We start from the raw sequence: 15,497 nt of genomic DNA, 5'->3' as shown, positions 1-15,497 counted from the left end.
CCACATATTCGAAAAGCAGAAGAAAGTATAACCATGAGAAGGACAGATAGGAAGATATGACCAAAAAAAGCAAATCAAAGACCTAGAAATGAAACATACAATTTTTCAAATGAAAAGTACACTGGATGGAATTAACAGCAGATTAGATATTGTAGATTAGTGAATTTAAGGACATACACAGCAACAGAAACACTCCAAAATAAGACAGAGAAAAAAGGCTGAAAAAATATGTACGAAACATAAGTCAGCTATGGGACATCAAGTGGCCTAATATACACACATTGAAGCCCCAAGGTTGGGGTGGGGGAACATATCTGGAAAATTAATGGCCGAAAATTTTCCAAACTTGTGAAAAATACAAACCCACAAATCCAAAATTTCAAAGAATCTCAAGAAGAGATATGAAGAAAACATGAAAGCACATCATAATCAAACTGCTTAAAATCAAGAATGAAAAGATAATCTTAAAGCAGCCTGAGGAAAAAAGACTTTTTCAAAGCAGGAAAACAAAAGATAAGAACGACGGCAGACTTGCTGCTGAAAACAATGAAAGACAGAAGAATATGGATCAAACATATTTAAAGTATCAAAAGAAAAAGACTGGGGGCAGGCCCCATGGCAGAGTGGTTAAGTTCCCACGCTCTGCTTCAGCGGCTCAGGGTTTTGCCAGTTCGGATCCTGGGCGCGGACACGGCACCGCTCATCAGGCCATGTTGAGGTGGCATCCCACATGCCACAACTAGAAGGACCCACAACTAAAATATACAACTATGTACAGGGGGGATTTGGGGAGAAAAAGCAATTAAAAAAAAAGAAGATTGGCAACAGTTGTTAGCTCAGGTGCCAATCTTAAAAAAAAGAAAAAGACTGCTAACAACAAAGGTGAAACAGACTTTTTTCAGACATATGAAAGCTGAAAGAATTCATTACCAGCAGATCAGCTCTGTAAGAAAATGTTAAATGACATTATTCAGACATAAGGAAAATGACACCAGATGAAATATAAGAGCTACAGAAAAGAATGACGAGCACCAGAAATGGTAAAAATGTGGTGGAATCAGGGCCGGCTCCATGCCCGAGTGGTTAAGTTCGTGCGCTCTACTGTGGTGGCCCAGGGTTCGGATCCTGGGCGCGGACATGGCACCGCTTGTCAGGCCACATTGAGGCGGCGTCCCACATCCCGCAACTGGAGGGACCTGCGACTAAGATATACAACTATATACAGGGGGGGTTTGGGGAGATAAAGCGGGGGGGGGGGGGGGGGAGGGAAAAAAAAAGATTGGCAACAGTTGTTAGCCCAGGTGCCAATCTTTAAAAAAAAAAAAAAAAAAACGTGGTGGAATCTTTCTAAAACTTTCTCATTAAAAAAAGAATGTCTTTAAAAGACAGTTGACCACTTAACACCCACTAGCATGGCTATAATCAAAAAGACAGATAATAAAAAGTGTTGGCATGGATGTGGAGAAATTGAAACCCTCATACATTGCTGGTGGGAATATAAAATGGTGAAGCCTTCTTAGAAAACAGCTTGGCAGTTTCTCAAAATATTAAACAGAGTTACTATATAATCCAGCAAATTCCACTCCTAATATATTTTTAGGGGGTATATACTCAAGAGAAATGAAAACATATGTCCATACAAAATTTGTACATGAATCTTCATAGCAGCTTTATTCACAGTAGTCAAAAAGTGAAACAATCCAAATGTCCATCAACTGAATGAATAAACAAAAAGTGGTATACCCACACAATGGAATACTACTTAATAAAAGGGTTCAATGAAGCACAGGCATACCTTGCTTTATTGCACTTCACAGATATTGCATTTTTTTCTTCTACAGATACTGCTCCACCAGCAAAAGCATTGTCTTGCTGAAGGCTTAGATGATAATTTGCATTAATTAGCATTAAAGTATTTTCTAATTAATTTATATACATTATCTTTTTAGACATAATACTGCACACTTAATAGACTACAATACAGTGTAAACATAACTTTTATATGCACTGGGAAACCAGAAAATTTGTGTGATTCACTTTATTGCAGTGGTCTAGAACTAAATCCACAATATCTCCAAAGTATGCCTATACCATGTTACAACATGGATGAACTATGACAACATTCTGCTGTGCAGAAGCCAATCACAAAAGACCATATATTGTACGATTCTAATTATATGAAATGTCCAGGAATAGGCAAATCTAGAGAGACAGAAAGTAGCTTAGGGATGGCAGGTGGGGAGAGACAAGAAATGGAGTGTGACAGCTAATGGGCAGTGATGAAAACAATCATAAATTGATTGTGGTGAAGGTTGTACAACTCTGAGAATATACTAAAATCCTTTGAACTGTAAACTTTGCATAGGTGACTGTATGGTATGTCAACTATATCTCAATAAAGTTGTTAAAAAAAGATAAGTGACAATTTAAAACAAAAGTAGTAAGAATAGACTGGGGGTTTAATAATGCACATGCAGAAGTAAAAACCATGAATCATGAAGTGGTATAATATCAGTTGAAGGTAGACTATAAGTTAAAGATATAAACCCTAAAGGAAACACTAAACATATATATACACCTCTAATAAAATATATGCTGCCTGTGTAAAACACAATTTAAACATAAAAACACAAATATGTTAAAAGTAAAAAGGAAAAAGATTGCTAATTAACAATGCAAGTTAACAGAAAGCTGGAATAGTGATACTAATGTCAGACAAAGTTGATTTCAGAGAAATAATATTATGAGAAATGAAGGTAATTTCATAATGATAAAGAGATCAATTAGCCAAGAAGACATGAATTCTAAACAGTTATGCACCTATTTAACTGGGAACAGAAGGGAACTTCCTTGAACTCATAAAGGAAATATATGAAAAATCTACAATTAACATCATAATTAATAAAAGATTGATTACTTTTTGCCTAAAATTAGGAGTAAGATAGGTATGTGCAATTTCACCATTTCTATTCAAAATTGCATGGTAAGGTGCTAGTCAGTGCAATCAGGCAAGTAAAAGAAAGAAAAGGCATCCAGATTGGAAAGGAAAAAGTAAAAATGTCTTTACCTATAGTCAACATGATTATCTATGTAGAAAGCCCAATGGAATCTACAAAAAAGCTACTAGAACTAATAAATGAGTTTAGCAAGCTTTAAGATGAGCTACAAAATAAAATTTTATACAAAAACAAACTATGTCTAAATACTAACAATGAACAATTGAAAACTGAAATTTAAAAGATACCATTTACAACAGCATCAAAACCTATGAAATACTTAGGGGGAAATCTGACCAAAAAAATGTGTAAGACCTATACACCAAAAACTACAAATCACTGAGAGAAATTAAAGACCTAAATAAATGGAGAGAATACAACCATGCTTATGAGTCACAAGACTCATTATTGTTAAGATATCAATTCTCCCCAAGCTGATCTACCAATCTAATACAATCAATTTCCCAGCAGGCTTTCATGTACAAATTGACAAGCTGATTCTAAAGTTCATATAAAAATGAAAAGGACCTATAAGAGCCAAAACAATTTTGTAAAGGAAGAACAACGTTAGAGGGCTAACACTACCTAATTTCAAGACTCATTATAAAACTGTAGTAGTCAAAGACAGTGTGGTATATAAGATAGACAAACAGACCAATGGAATAGAGTAGAGCTCAGAAGCCAACTCACACAGATATGGTGAAGCGATTGTAAAAGGTTCCAAAGCAATTCAATGAGGGAAACCAACCTTTTCACTAAATGGCATCTGAACAACTGGATAGCCATACGCAAAAAAAGCCCTCTTTTCCCCCTTACTTCACACTATATACAAAAATTAAATGCAAATGATCACAGACCTAAATTTAAGCCAGAACAATAAAACTTCCTAGAGAAAATCTTAAGTGATCTTGGATTTGGCAAAGATCTTAGATTTGACACACAAAAACACAAGCCACAAAAAAAAAAAAAAGAAAAAAATTGACACATGGAACTCCAAAATCAAAAACTTTTGCTCTTCAAAAATCACTCCTGAAAATGAAAAGGCTAGCCATTGACTGGGAGAAAATATTTACATAACATATATCCAACAAAGGACTTGTATCCAGCAAACAACTCAATCAAAAAACAAGGAACACATAGCAGACTTCACTAAAGTAGATATACAGATGGCAAATAAGCATATGAAAAGATGCTCTGAACTTTAGTCAAGAGGGAAATGCAAATTAAAACCACAGTAGCATCCTACTACATCTTAGAATAGGTAAAATGAAAAAAGACCGACCATACCGAATGTTGACAAGGATGCGGAGCAACTAAAACTCTCATATAGTGCTGATGGGAGGATAAAATAGTACAACTCACTTTGGCAAACAGTTGACAGCTTCTTAAGTATATAGCTTCTTTACCTACTATAGCATCTTTTACCTACTGTAGCTTCTTTACCTACTATACAACCCTATAGATATATCCCAGAGAAAAGGAAATACATGTCCATACAAAGATCTGTCCATGAATGTTCATAGCAGCTATATTTGCAATCATCAAAAACTAGAAACAATCCAAACTGCCATCAACAGGTGAATGGACAAACCAATTGTGGTTTATCCATACAACAGCATACTACTCAACAACAAAAGAGAATGAACTACTGATACATACAACATAAATGAATCTCAAAATGATTTAAGTTGATTAAAAGAAGTCAGACAAAAAAGAATACACATTGTATGATTCCATCTATGCAAACTAACTAGTGGTCACAGAAAACATCAGAAGTTGCTTGGAGGCAGGGGGATAGGAATGGGGAAAAGGTATTAACCAAGGTGTACGAGGAAAGTTTTGGGAAAGATAAATATGTTCATTATCTTAATTACGGTAATGGTTTCATAGATATACACATATGTCAAAACATCAAATTTTACACTTAATTGTATGTACACTATACAGTCATAAAGTTGTTTTTTAAAAAAGACTCAGAAAAGAGTAACAGCTGAAATAAACTGAAATACATCTACTATGTTAATCATTATGAGTTCCTAATAATATTAAAACATACAAGTGAGCCAACCCTGATGGCCTAATGTTTAAACTTCGGTGCACTCTGCTTTGGCGGCCCAGGTTCAGTTTCCGGGCACAGAACCACACCACTCGTCTGTCAGTAGCCATGCTCTGGTGGCGGCTCACATAGAAGAACTAGAAGGCCTTATAACTAGAATATATAACTGTGTGCTGGGGGTTTGGGGAGGAAAATGGGGGGCAAAAAAAAAAAAGAAGAATGGCAACAGATGTTAGCTCAGGCAGAATCCTTCCCAGCAAAAAAAAAATAAAACATACACTTTACTGTTCCCTTTTGAGGATGTTAAGGAACAAACTCATATTTTGAAAATAAATAAAGGGAGAGAATCAAGTATTTCTCTTTCCTATATGATTAGTAGTTTAGGAAAACCAAAAGTTTGTTGAAGAAAAGCTCTTCTTTAGAGCTAATAAAAAGCAGAAGGAATGATAGAATGATCACTGCAACTCCTAGTAAAGTAATGGATCTAGGCAACGACCATCAGAGGCTGCTAAACCTTGAGGTGAAAAACTGATGGATGCTGACTAGATGCTTGATATTAAGCAACTGTTAACTTTTTTCAAGTACAACACTACTACTCTGGTTTAAGTTTTATGTTTTAGAGATACACACTGAAGGATTTATAAATAATTTGACGTCTGGGATTTGCTTCAAAGTAATCCAGGGCATTATTTTACTTTTGTCTAAAGGACATCCTTAACATTCCTTTAGAGCACGTCTGGTGGCAATGAACGCTTTCAGTTTTTGTATCCCTGAACACATCTTTATTTCACCATTGCTTCTGAAAAATATTTTTGCCAGGTACAGATTCCAAAGTTGACAGTTTCTTTCTTTGAGTACTTTAAAGATGTTTTCCACTGTCCTCTGGTTTGTATTATACACTGCCAACGAGAAACTTGACATCACCTTTCTCTTTGCTCCTCTGCAAGTAACATGTCTGTTTTCTCTGTGTGTTTCTAAGACTTTCTCTTTACAGTAGGTTTTAGGTAGTTTGGTTGTAACGTGCCACAGTGTACTTTTCTTCATGTTTTTTACGGCTGGGATTCACTGAGTGTCTTGGACAAGTAGGTTTATAGTTTTTGATACTTAAGAAAAGTTTTTAGCCAATATTTCTTTAAATATTTTTTTCTCTTCCATCCTCTCTCCTCTCCTTCAGGGACCGAAACTGTCGATGTATTAGGTTTCTTATAAGTTGTCCCATAGTTCACTGATGTCTTCTCTTGTGTGTGTGTGTGTGCGCGCGTGTGTGTGTATTCTTTTACCTCTTTTTCATTTTCGATAGTTTCTATTTCTATCCCTTGAAGTTCATTAATCTTTTCTCCTGCAGTTTCTAATTTGCCACTGATCCACGTATTTTTCTTCTCAGACATCATTGTTTTCATCTCTAGAAGTTCAATTTGAGTCTTTTTTATGTCCTCCATGATGCAGGGTCGGTGAGCCGAGGAGTCGAAAGAAAGATTTCTTGGACTCTCAAGATCTGGAAGTAGTGCTCTTTTATTTAGAGACTAGTGTGGAATAGCACGGGGACAGGACCCATGGGCAGTCAGAGCTGCTGCTGCCGGCATGGGGACAGGACCCATGGGCAGTCAGGCTGCTGCGTGGGGACAGGACCCACGGGCAGAAGGAGCTGCTGCTGCCCCCGCTACTGCTGCAAACATGGGTGGAGAGTAAAGCTAAATTTAAGGCATAGGTATGTGAGCCATCTCTTTACAAGACAAAGGAAAGAACATGTAAAAAAGTTAAAATGGTATCAGTGCAGGTGGGGTCTGGCCATTAGATGGTCCCACAACTTTTAGATAAGAATCAAATCGGATTAAGTAAAGGCCAGAAGCCACCACCCTAAATCAGTTACATGAGGTTGCCAGACAGTAACCAACTTAAGTTCTTGCCTTCCCCATTAAGAGTTTCCAGAGATAAGGCCATCCCCCCTTCCTCCTGGCACAGAGAGGGAGGCATCTTTACAGACGGAGGTTTCCCTTACAAACGTAAATGTTTCCCAACAAAGGGCAAGCAAACTCCAGTCCTCGGAGCCTGCTTCTCATCTGCGGTTTTAAAATTAACCAGCCTAAAAATCCTCATCACTCCATGTCTCTACTTAACTTTTTGAACATATGGGACCTAATTACAATACTGTTTTAATCTGATTCTCTGCTAATTCGAGTATCTTGGTCAGTTTCGATTGACTATTCTCCTTATTAATGATCATGTTCTCCCACTTCTTTGTATACCCAGTAATCTTTGTTTGGATGCCATACTGTCAATTTGACTCTCCTGGGTACTGGATATTCTTGTATTCCCATAAATTTTCTTGGGTGGTGATCTAGTATGCAGCTAAATTACATGGAAACAGTTTGATCCTCTTGGATCTTGCTTTTATGATTTGTTAGGTACGTCTGGAAGAGTACTAAGTCTATGGCTAATTAATCTCCACTACTGAGACAAGATGCTCCTGAATACTCTACCTAAAGCCCCATTAATTATGAGTTTTTCCAGCCTGGCTAGGGGAACAGGCACTATTTTCAGCTCTGTGTAAGTGCCAGGCACTGTTTCCTCTAATCCTTTTAGATGATATTTAGAGAACCTCTAGCCTTGTGTAGCTTCCTCAAACACATGTGCTGATCAGTACTCTGCTGAAAATCCAAGGAAACCCTCTGAAGATCTCCAGGGTTCTCTCTATAGTATATACTCAGGTCTCTCCTTTCTGGTATTCCATCCTATGAACTCTATTTGCTTTGGTCTCCCTGGATTCTAAGCTCTGTCTTAAATCAGGGAAGTTGTGGGCTCTACCTTAGTTCCCTCTCCCTGTGCTGCAACTTGGAAACTCTCTCAGGTAGTAAGCTGAGGGAATCATGGGGTTCGCTTCATTTGTTTCCCATCTCTAGAGATCAGTGTCCTTCACTGCTTAATGTCCAGCTTCTTCAACTGTTGTTTCATTGATTTTGTCTGTTTATTCTTGGTTGTTTGAGGAAGGAGGGTAAATCTCAGCTCTCCCACTCCACTTTGGCTGGAAGCAGAAGTCCTCAAAGTACCCTTTCTGATACCCAAAATATCCCACTTTTGGCTAACGGGAGATTATTCAAACCATCTCCTGAGTCTTTTCAACACAATTTCAGTGGTCTTAGACAACTCCCTTGCTTTATGTTATAAAACAAAAATTATGTGTTCATCTTTTTTTCCTTTTTTTCTCTTCTTTTTTTTTCCTCAATATTTCCTTTCTTTTCTTTTCTTTTTTTTAGTGAGGAAGATGGGCCCTGAGCTAACATCTGCTGCCAGTCTTCCTCTTTTTTCTTTCTTTCTCCCCAAAGCCCCAATACATAGTTGTATATCCTAGCTGTAAGTCATTCTAGTTCTTCTATGTGGGATGCCACCACAGCATGGCCTCATGAGTGGTACTATATCCACTCCCAGGATCCAAACCAGCAAACGCCAGGCTGCAGAAGTGGAGCACACAAACTTAACCACGCGGCCACGGGGCCGGCCCCTATGTGTTCAAGCTGAATATTCCCTATCTTTAACTGAGAATCAGTTATTTTTCCCAGGAGCATTGTTTTTTCAAGAGAAAAATTCTAATGACCACAATCTCAGAGTGCCAGGAGTACAGACTGCTACAAGGTATTTCACTATTTCTAGGCCTTTTTAGGACAGAGTTGGGTGTGTATGCATGTGTGTATATATGTGTGTGTTTAAAGAAAATACATCATGAATCCCTAGTGATATTAACAATTCAAATTTATGTAATTCTTTGATTTCATATTTCTCTATTTCCTTAAGCTAAAAGATCCAGGTTCCTAATACTAACATAAACACTTATTTGCTGTATTCATATACAAATACATACAGTTTCAGAATATCTATCAATCCTATATGACAACTAAAAGGAGCTGAAGATTTGTTTACACTTTTTTGTCCTTAAGATATATCCCAAAAGGGATTATTAACCATATTGCCATATTTTAAATGGTATTAAAATAATTCCTCTCTGTGTGGTTTAGCCACAAGCATGACACAAAGTCAGGGCCATTTAATTCCTTTTGTTTATTTTTAAAAATTTCTTCCCTCGTTCTGATTTAATTTTGTTTTACAATTATTTAAAACATTACATGACTCCAAAATAAAACCTAATCACTAAAATTATACCTGTTGCTAAAGCAAAATTTATATCCACAGGCAGTGTCTTTAATGTGGTATGGCAGGATGCTGTTAGTGATCTTTAATTACTATAGATGATGAAAAATACAATTACTGATGAACAAGTGGAATTTGAAATTAAAAAAACAATACCATTTACATCACAAGGATCAGGACAAGGAGAGGAGAAATTCCCAGCAAAAGGAAGTCCGAACAACTACAGCTATAAAGCCCGTCCATTGGATAAATAATACCAACAGGAGAAAGAGGACAAAAAACGTAGGGTAGAAGTCTCCAGAGGAAAAAAATGGAACTGATAAATTATCTGAGAAGTTTAACCAATTAGAAAATCAGACAAAATAATTTAGAAGAGCTATAGGAGAGAAGAAGACAGCCAGGAATTCAAAGAAAGCCAAATAGGTAAAAAATAAGACAATTAGCTCCAGGAAAAACAAAGTATAAGAAAGGAAACGTAACCACAGTATACTATTCAGCTCCAGCAATGAATAATATTTACACATTACAATATAACTACACTATGAGGATGGATATAAGGGAAAGAGTGGTATAAGAGCTTAAATCTTCCCCTACACTGCTGGTTTGGTTTCAAGTATTTCAGCACTACAGTTATGCATCACTTTAACAACTGAAAAAGTTCTGAAAAATGTCATTAGGCGATTTTGTCATTGCGCAAACATGACAGAGTGTACTGAAGGGAAACAAAATTTGTCACCCCAAAATGTGTGTCTTTAAGTTGAGGATAATTCTAGGCTGATTATTTTTAAGAAACAAAGACTCAGAAAGTTTTTCCTGCTACCTCCCCCTAACTGCCTAAAAGAATTCAGATAAAAGATCTGTCTCAGGAAGCAAGCTATCACCTTAGCATTACATGAACTAGGTGGTAGACAGGGAGGAACGTAGAAAAGCCTGTTTGTTGGGCTCCCCTTTGTGTTCTTCTGTTTCTGTGTGGCCAAACACTTGCTTTCCCAATGTTTGCTCCTTTTCGCCTACCTGTGAACTGCCTTCCTTTCCTTTGAAGTCCCTGACTCTCCCCACCCTCTGGTGGGTATTTAGCTGAGGATAATATTTAACGTGAGAGCTTCAGCCATTTTGGCAAGTTACTCAGTTTTCCTGGGTTTCTCCCATGTATACATGTAATTAAACTTTTGTTTTTCTCCTGTTAATCTGTCTCATTTCAATTTAATTCTTAGACCAGCCAGAAGAACCTAGAAGGGTAGAGGAAAATTTCTTCTTCCTCTACTACACTTACACAAACCTAGACGGCATAGCCCACTGCACACCTAGGCCATATGGCACTGATCTCGTGGGACCGCCATTGCATATGCAGTTCATCACTGCCCAAAGCGCCGTCAGGTGTCACAGCACTGTACTGAACCTTTCCAACTATGTGCACATACCACTCAAGAGGAACAACCAGCTTTCAAAAGAGAAAAAAACTGCCAAAACAATCATGTTATGTACCTTATTTATAGACTACATGTTGCCTGAACTTGCTAACAAAGTAAATCAATGGGAAAAGTTGGCTGTCCACAACATTATCAACTTGCTCACTTCACAAGCTATTTCTTGTAACTAAAAACATCAAGCAAGCCTCCATTCTTCATCACTATGGTTTTTACAAACTTTTTGGCAGCACTATGTTACCTGCTCACATGTTTAGCAAGGTTCTGCTTAAGAGTAAACATAAAATGTTCATCTTCTAGTACAGGCTCAATCAGAATGAGATCAACTAGGAAAATTTTTTGCCAAAAACAAATTTTAATTTGGTCTGTGGGTGCCAAATGGACAGAGGTCATTTATACAGTGCTGCCTAGATAAGAGACATTAAGTGCTAGTCTGCTAAAAGGATAGCCCTAAAAGATGCAGTTATCTTTTGTGTACTTGGCAGCATCAACTCCTGTACTACCCTCAAATCTAGCTGTTCAGCTGGCCTAAGCCTGTGACTTTTCCAGATAGATGACAAAGCAACTGTGGTAAAATAAACAAGACCTAAACAAATCTATATTTCACTGATGTTTACTATTTTACCAAGTAGGCATGAAACAAGTACTGCTGTGATATTAAGAAGCTTGATTACTTTTACCAGTTTTCACTATGTAAAATGGCACATATGAACTGACAAAATTAAGATTTTAAATAGAGCAATATTCCAAAAACTTATCACAGCAACTTATTAAAAGCCCAAGCACAATTTCCGATCTCATACAATGAAGATGATAGAATTTCAACTCCAAACGTATCAGATATGTGGGGCCATACTTGCCACTTGATATATGAAGGATATAGAGCATTTGCCTTCAAGCAAGTAAATGAATATAAGAAATTTATATAAATTTTACCATGAAGTCTAATTACATGAAATCACCCATTGACAAAAAGAAGCAGAGTAAAATGAACACTGTTAATGGCCAAGTGCCATCGCTACATCTTCAAAAGGCTTTATGCCAAATATGATGTGTAGGTTGGTAGTTAGATTCAGACCCATACCTGTGCTCTTGTGGGTATACACACATATTCATATTTACATATGTGAATATAACTACATAACAATGCTGTTGTGATTTCTGAAATTTACCCCCAAAATAGAAGCTAATGTATTAAAAGCTCATCCAAAGAAAAGGTTCCACTTCAAATAAGACACAGGGATGAATAAAGAAGCAACAAGACACCAAGAGAAACTCATCCTTTTATGAATAAGTGGTCACTTTCAAAGATGATAAAGTAGAATGTCAAGAACTCATAACTTAATTTGCTGCATTTAATATAAACTCTATTACAACAGTACAAACTCTATTTGCCAAAAAATATCATAACAGTAACAATAAGTGTTTGATTCAAACATCTACAGTCATTTTAACAAATAAAACACCGAGGTTGTACTCTTGGACTTCAACTAACTGGATTATTGTGCAGTGCTACTCAAATGAACAGGGTATGCTGAGAAGAGTTCACTACAACTCCAAAATATTTATGACAGATTACCTTATTTCTCAGGTATGAAGGATTCTGATTCATTCATTTGCCTTTTATGGAGCTTTTGTAGTGTGGGGGTCAAATGGTCCCTGCAAGTTCAAAAGTCACTCCTTTGCAAAAAAAAGTCACCTAAACGTTATGTCTTTAAATTCTTTGTCAAAAGTGATGGACCATTTGCCCTAAGTAGTTTTAGAGGAAGATAAAGTGAGGGTGAGTCCCAGATTCTTCTTCAGACGTTCTCAGGTTAAAGATGATCAAAAATCAATGTCATTAATATCCTTATGAATAATACATAATTAAATTAGGGGTGAAAAGACATATTCCTTGAGATTTTGCTTTAAAATACTACATAATAAAGAAACGTAAAGCTAGACAGACATATATGAAGTATGGCAAATTATTGATGACTACTGAATTAAAAAGAAGGGTTTATGAGGTTCACCATCTATTCTTTATTCTTGTACATGTTTACAAATTTTCAAATTAAAGTTAAAAGCAATGTTTTGTTGGTCACTTGAGAATTTATTAACAAACATGCAGATAAAATCTCAAAGATGTCACAACTTTAGAAAAATAAAATACACTAAAAACAAACAGGCCAACATACTACACAGTGGTTATATTTGGAACGTGGGAACCTGAGAGATTTCTTCACTCTTGTATTCCACTTTTCATTACCCCATCTCCCTCACTCCCAAAAGTTGATTTTATATTGGTGGGGGGAGAACACACATATATATATTATATATATTAAACATTGTTAACATTAAAATAAAAGAAGGTGATTTCAGGATTAAAATGGAACATTAAGTCCTTTAAAAGAAATGCTAAGGGTAAAGGACTCACCTGCTCTTCTCTTTTCTGCTTGCGTAACTGCAGTCCTTCTTCCTCTCTCCTTCTGCGCATCTCATCAGGATTCAAGGACTTATTTTTGTAACTTTTCAGGCGAAAGTTCTCTTTTCCTGGGGTACTCATGATTTCTACAAAAATAAAAGGTGGGGAGGTAACAGATAAGCCTGGCTGACTGTAAAGGGCTCTGTTATTCTAATAGCTCAGCCTTTTAAATATGTATATGCCCAGACCTACCCCACAGGGACACCAGAAATGGTGACTTTTTTTAATAGCTTTATTAAAGTGTTCAAAAAAAACAATTCAATGGTTTTTAGCATATTCGCCGCTATGTGCAACCATCAGCACAGTCAATTTTTTAACATTTTCATCACCTTGTCAAAAAGAAACCCTGTGCCATTTAGCTATCACTCCAATTCCGGATATTTCATATGAATAGAATCATTATGTGTGATCTTTTGTGCCTAGCTTCTTCCACTTGGTGTAATACAGGTTTCCCTCGCTATCCAAAAGTTCGCTTTACACCACTTAGCTTTTACGAAAACTTAAAAGTACTACCTGTTTTCGCTAACCGCGAGAAAGCCAAAAAGGATTTTCGCTTTTATGAAACAATGAGAAAAGCAAAAATAGCATTCAGTGTTTATTCTGCAGTGAGCCGTTACACAGAGTCAAGCGTACTGTCATATTTGAAGCCTTCCACATCAGCCACAGCAGATGATGAACCTCAACCTTTGACATCGAGGCAGGCAACACAGAAGGTGTAGCTGTTAGGGACATGCCTGCCCTGATGGGTTCAGACGACAATGAGATCTTAATAGATGACCCTCCTCCTTTCTCTCCTACACCCCAGTCTCCTATATCTCCCACAACTCGGCCTAACACACCATCATCACCACCACCACCTCAGCCCAGTGTGCTGTCTTCCTGATCCCGGTAAGTGAAACTACACTGTACATAAACCATTTCTACTTCACATAGGCTGTGTATTTATCATATCATTCCTCCTTTTACTATATGCTAGTGTTATTTTAGGTTTTATGTGTTATTTGGTATAGTTAAGGTTATTTTTTGGGTATAGAAATGCTCAAAAGTTTTTCCCAGATGTCAGCATCCTGGCGCAGTGAGTTCTGTTTGTTTCTCTTCTCTAAGTTAAAACTAAACGGACATCCATTAAGCAACAGAGGATTCCCTACCCAACACCACAGGATGCCTGAGAGATCCACTCAGCTATACATCTGAAGGTGGGTCGAGTGGATCCCCAGGAAGCAGTGGAACCAAATGAGTGGACCCCTACCCCTCACCGTCCCTGGCGGCAGTGATCCAGACCAAGGATCCTCACAAAGTGGCCAACACAACTGTGAGTAGAGGCAAGAGCAGGCAGACCTGCACACCAACACTTTCAGAGTGGTAGCCCAGCCCACAGGAGCATCCACCTACTGAGGTGGCCCCACCTACACAAACACTCCCCACTGAGTGGTGGCGGCTCAGGGGCACATATGTATGGTGACAGATTAGCTAGACTACCAGGGGTGAGCATGATGCAGTCTATACAGAATGTGATATATAATAATGCACACTCAAAATTATACAACGTTACAAACCAATATGACCTCAATAAAATAATTAAATTTAAAAAAGATTTTTCCCATAGAAATTAATGGTAACTGCTTTTTTGCTTTATATCATTTCGGCTTATTAAAAGTTTCATACGGGGCCAGCCCAGTAGCACAGCAGTTAAGGTCACACATTCTCCTTTGGCAGCCCAGAGTTCACCGGTTTGGATCCCAGGTGTGGACCTACGCACCGCTTGTCAAGTCATGCTGTGGCATGTATCCCAAATAAAATGGAGGAAGATGGGCACAAATGTTAGCTCAGGGCCAGTCTTCCTCAGCAAAAAGAGGACGCTTGGCAGCAGTTAGCTCAGGGCTAATCTTCCTCAAAAGAAAAAAAGTTTCACAGGACTCCTCTACTTTCAGATAGCAAGAGAAACCTGTATCCATGTTGCAGCATATATCAGTACTTTATCCCTTTTTATGGCTGAATAATATTCCCTGGTACGGATATACCTCATATTTATCCACTCATCAGCAGATGGACCTTTGGGTTCTTTCCACTTTTTTGGCTATTATAAATAATGCTTCTATAAACATTTGTGAACAAGTTTTTGTGCAGACATACGTTTTCATCTCTTTTGGGTGTAGATCTAGGAGTGGGTCACATGGTAACTCTGTTTAATCATTTGAGAAACTGCCAAACTATTTTTCTAAAGTGGCTGCATCATTTTACATTCCCACCAGCAGTGTAAAAGGGTTGCCAATTCCTCCACATCCTTGCCAACACCTGACATCACAACTTTTCTGTTCTAGTCCTCCTAGTGTGCTAGATGTCTTTTCACCTATTTATTTGCCAACTGTTTATCCTCCGTAAAAAAATGTCTATTCAAATTCTTTGCCCAT

At 37.5% G+C, this 15,497-nt stretch overlaps 1 protein-coding gene across 1 annotated transcript in view; it reads right to left on the bottom strand.

Moving 5' to 3' along the window:
- Positions 1-15,497, bottom strand: part of KPNA1 (karyopherin subunit alpha 1) — a 73,543-nt gene that overhangs the window by 36,511 nt on the left and 21,535 nt on the right. Inside the window, exon 2 of the mRNA XM_023623658.2 lies at positions 13,039-13,172. Within this exon, the coding sequence (XP_023479426.1) occupies positions 13,039-13,167 (129 nt within the window). The 5' untranslated portion in view covers positions 13,168-13,172. The remainder of the gene's footprint in view (positions 1-13,038; positions 13,173-15,497) is intronic.

Source organism: Equus caballus, chromosome 19, assembly GCF_041296265.1.
Source record: "Equus caballus isolate H_3958 breed thoroughbred chromosome 19, TB-T2T, whole genome shotgun sequence".
Taxonomy (NCBI): domain Eukaryota; kingdom Metazoa; phylum Chordata; class Mammalia; order Perissodactyla; family Equidae; genus Equus; species Equus caballus.
Note: the sequence above shows the minus strand (reverse complement) of the source record. Positions and strands in the feature narration are given on the sequence as shown.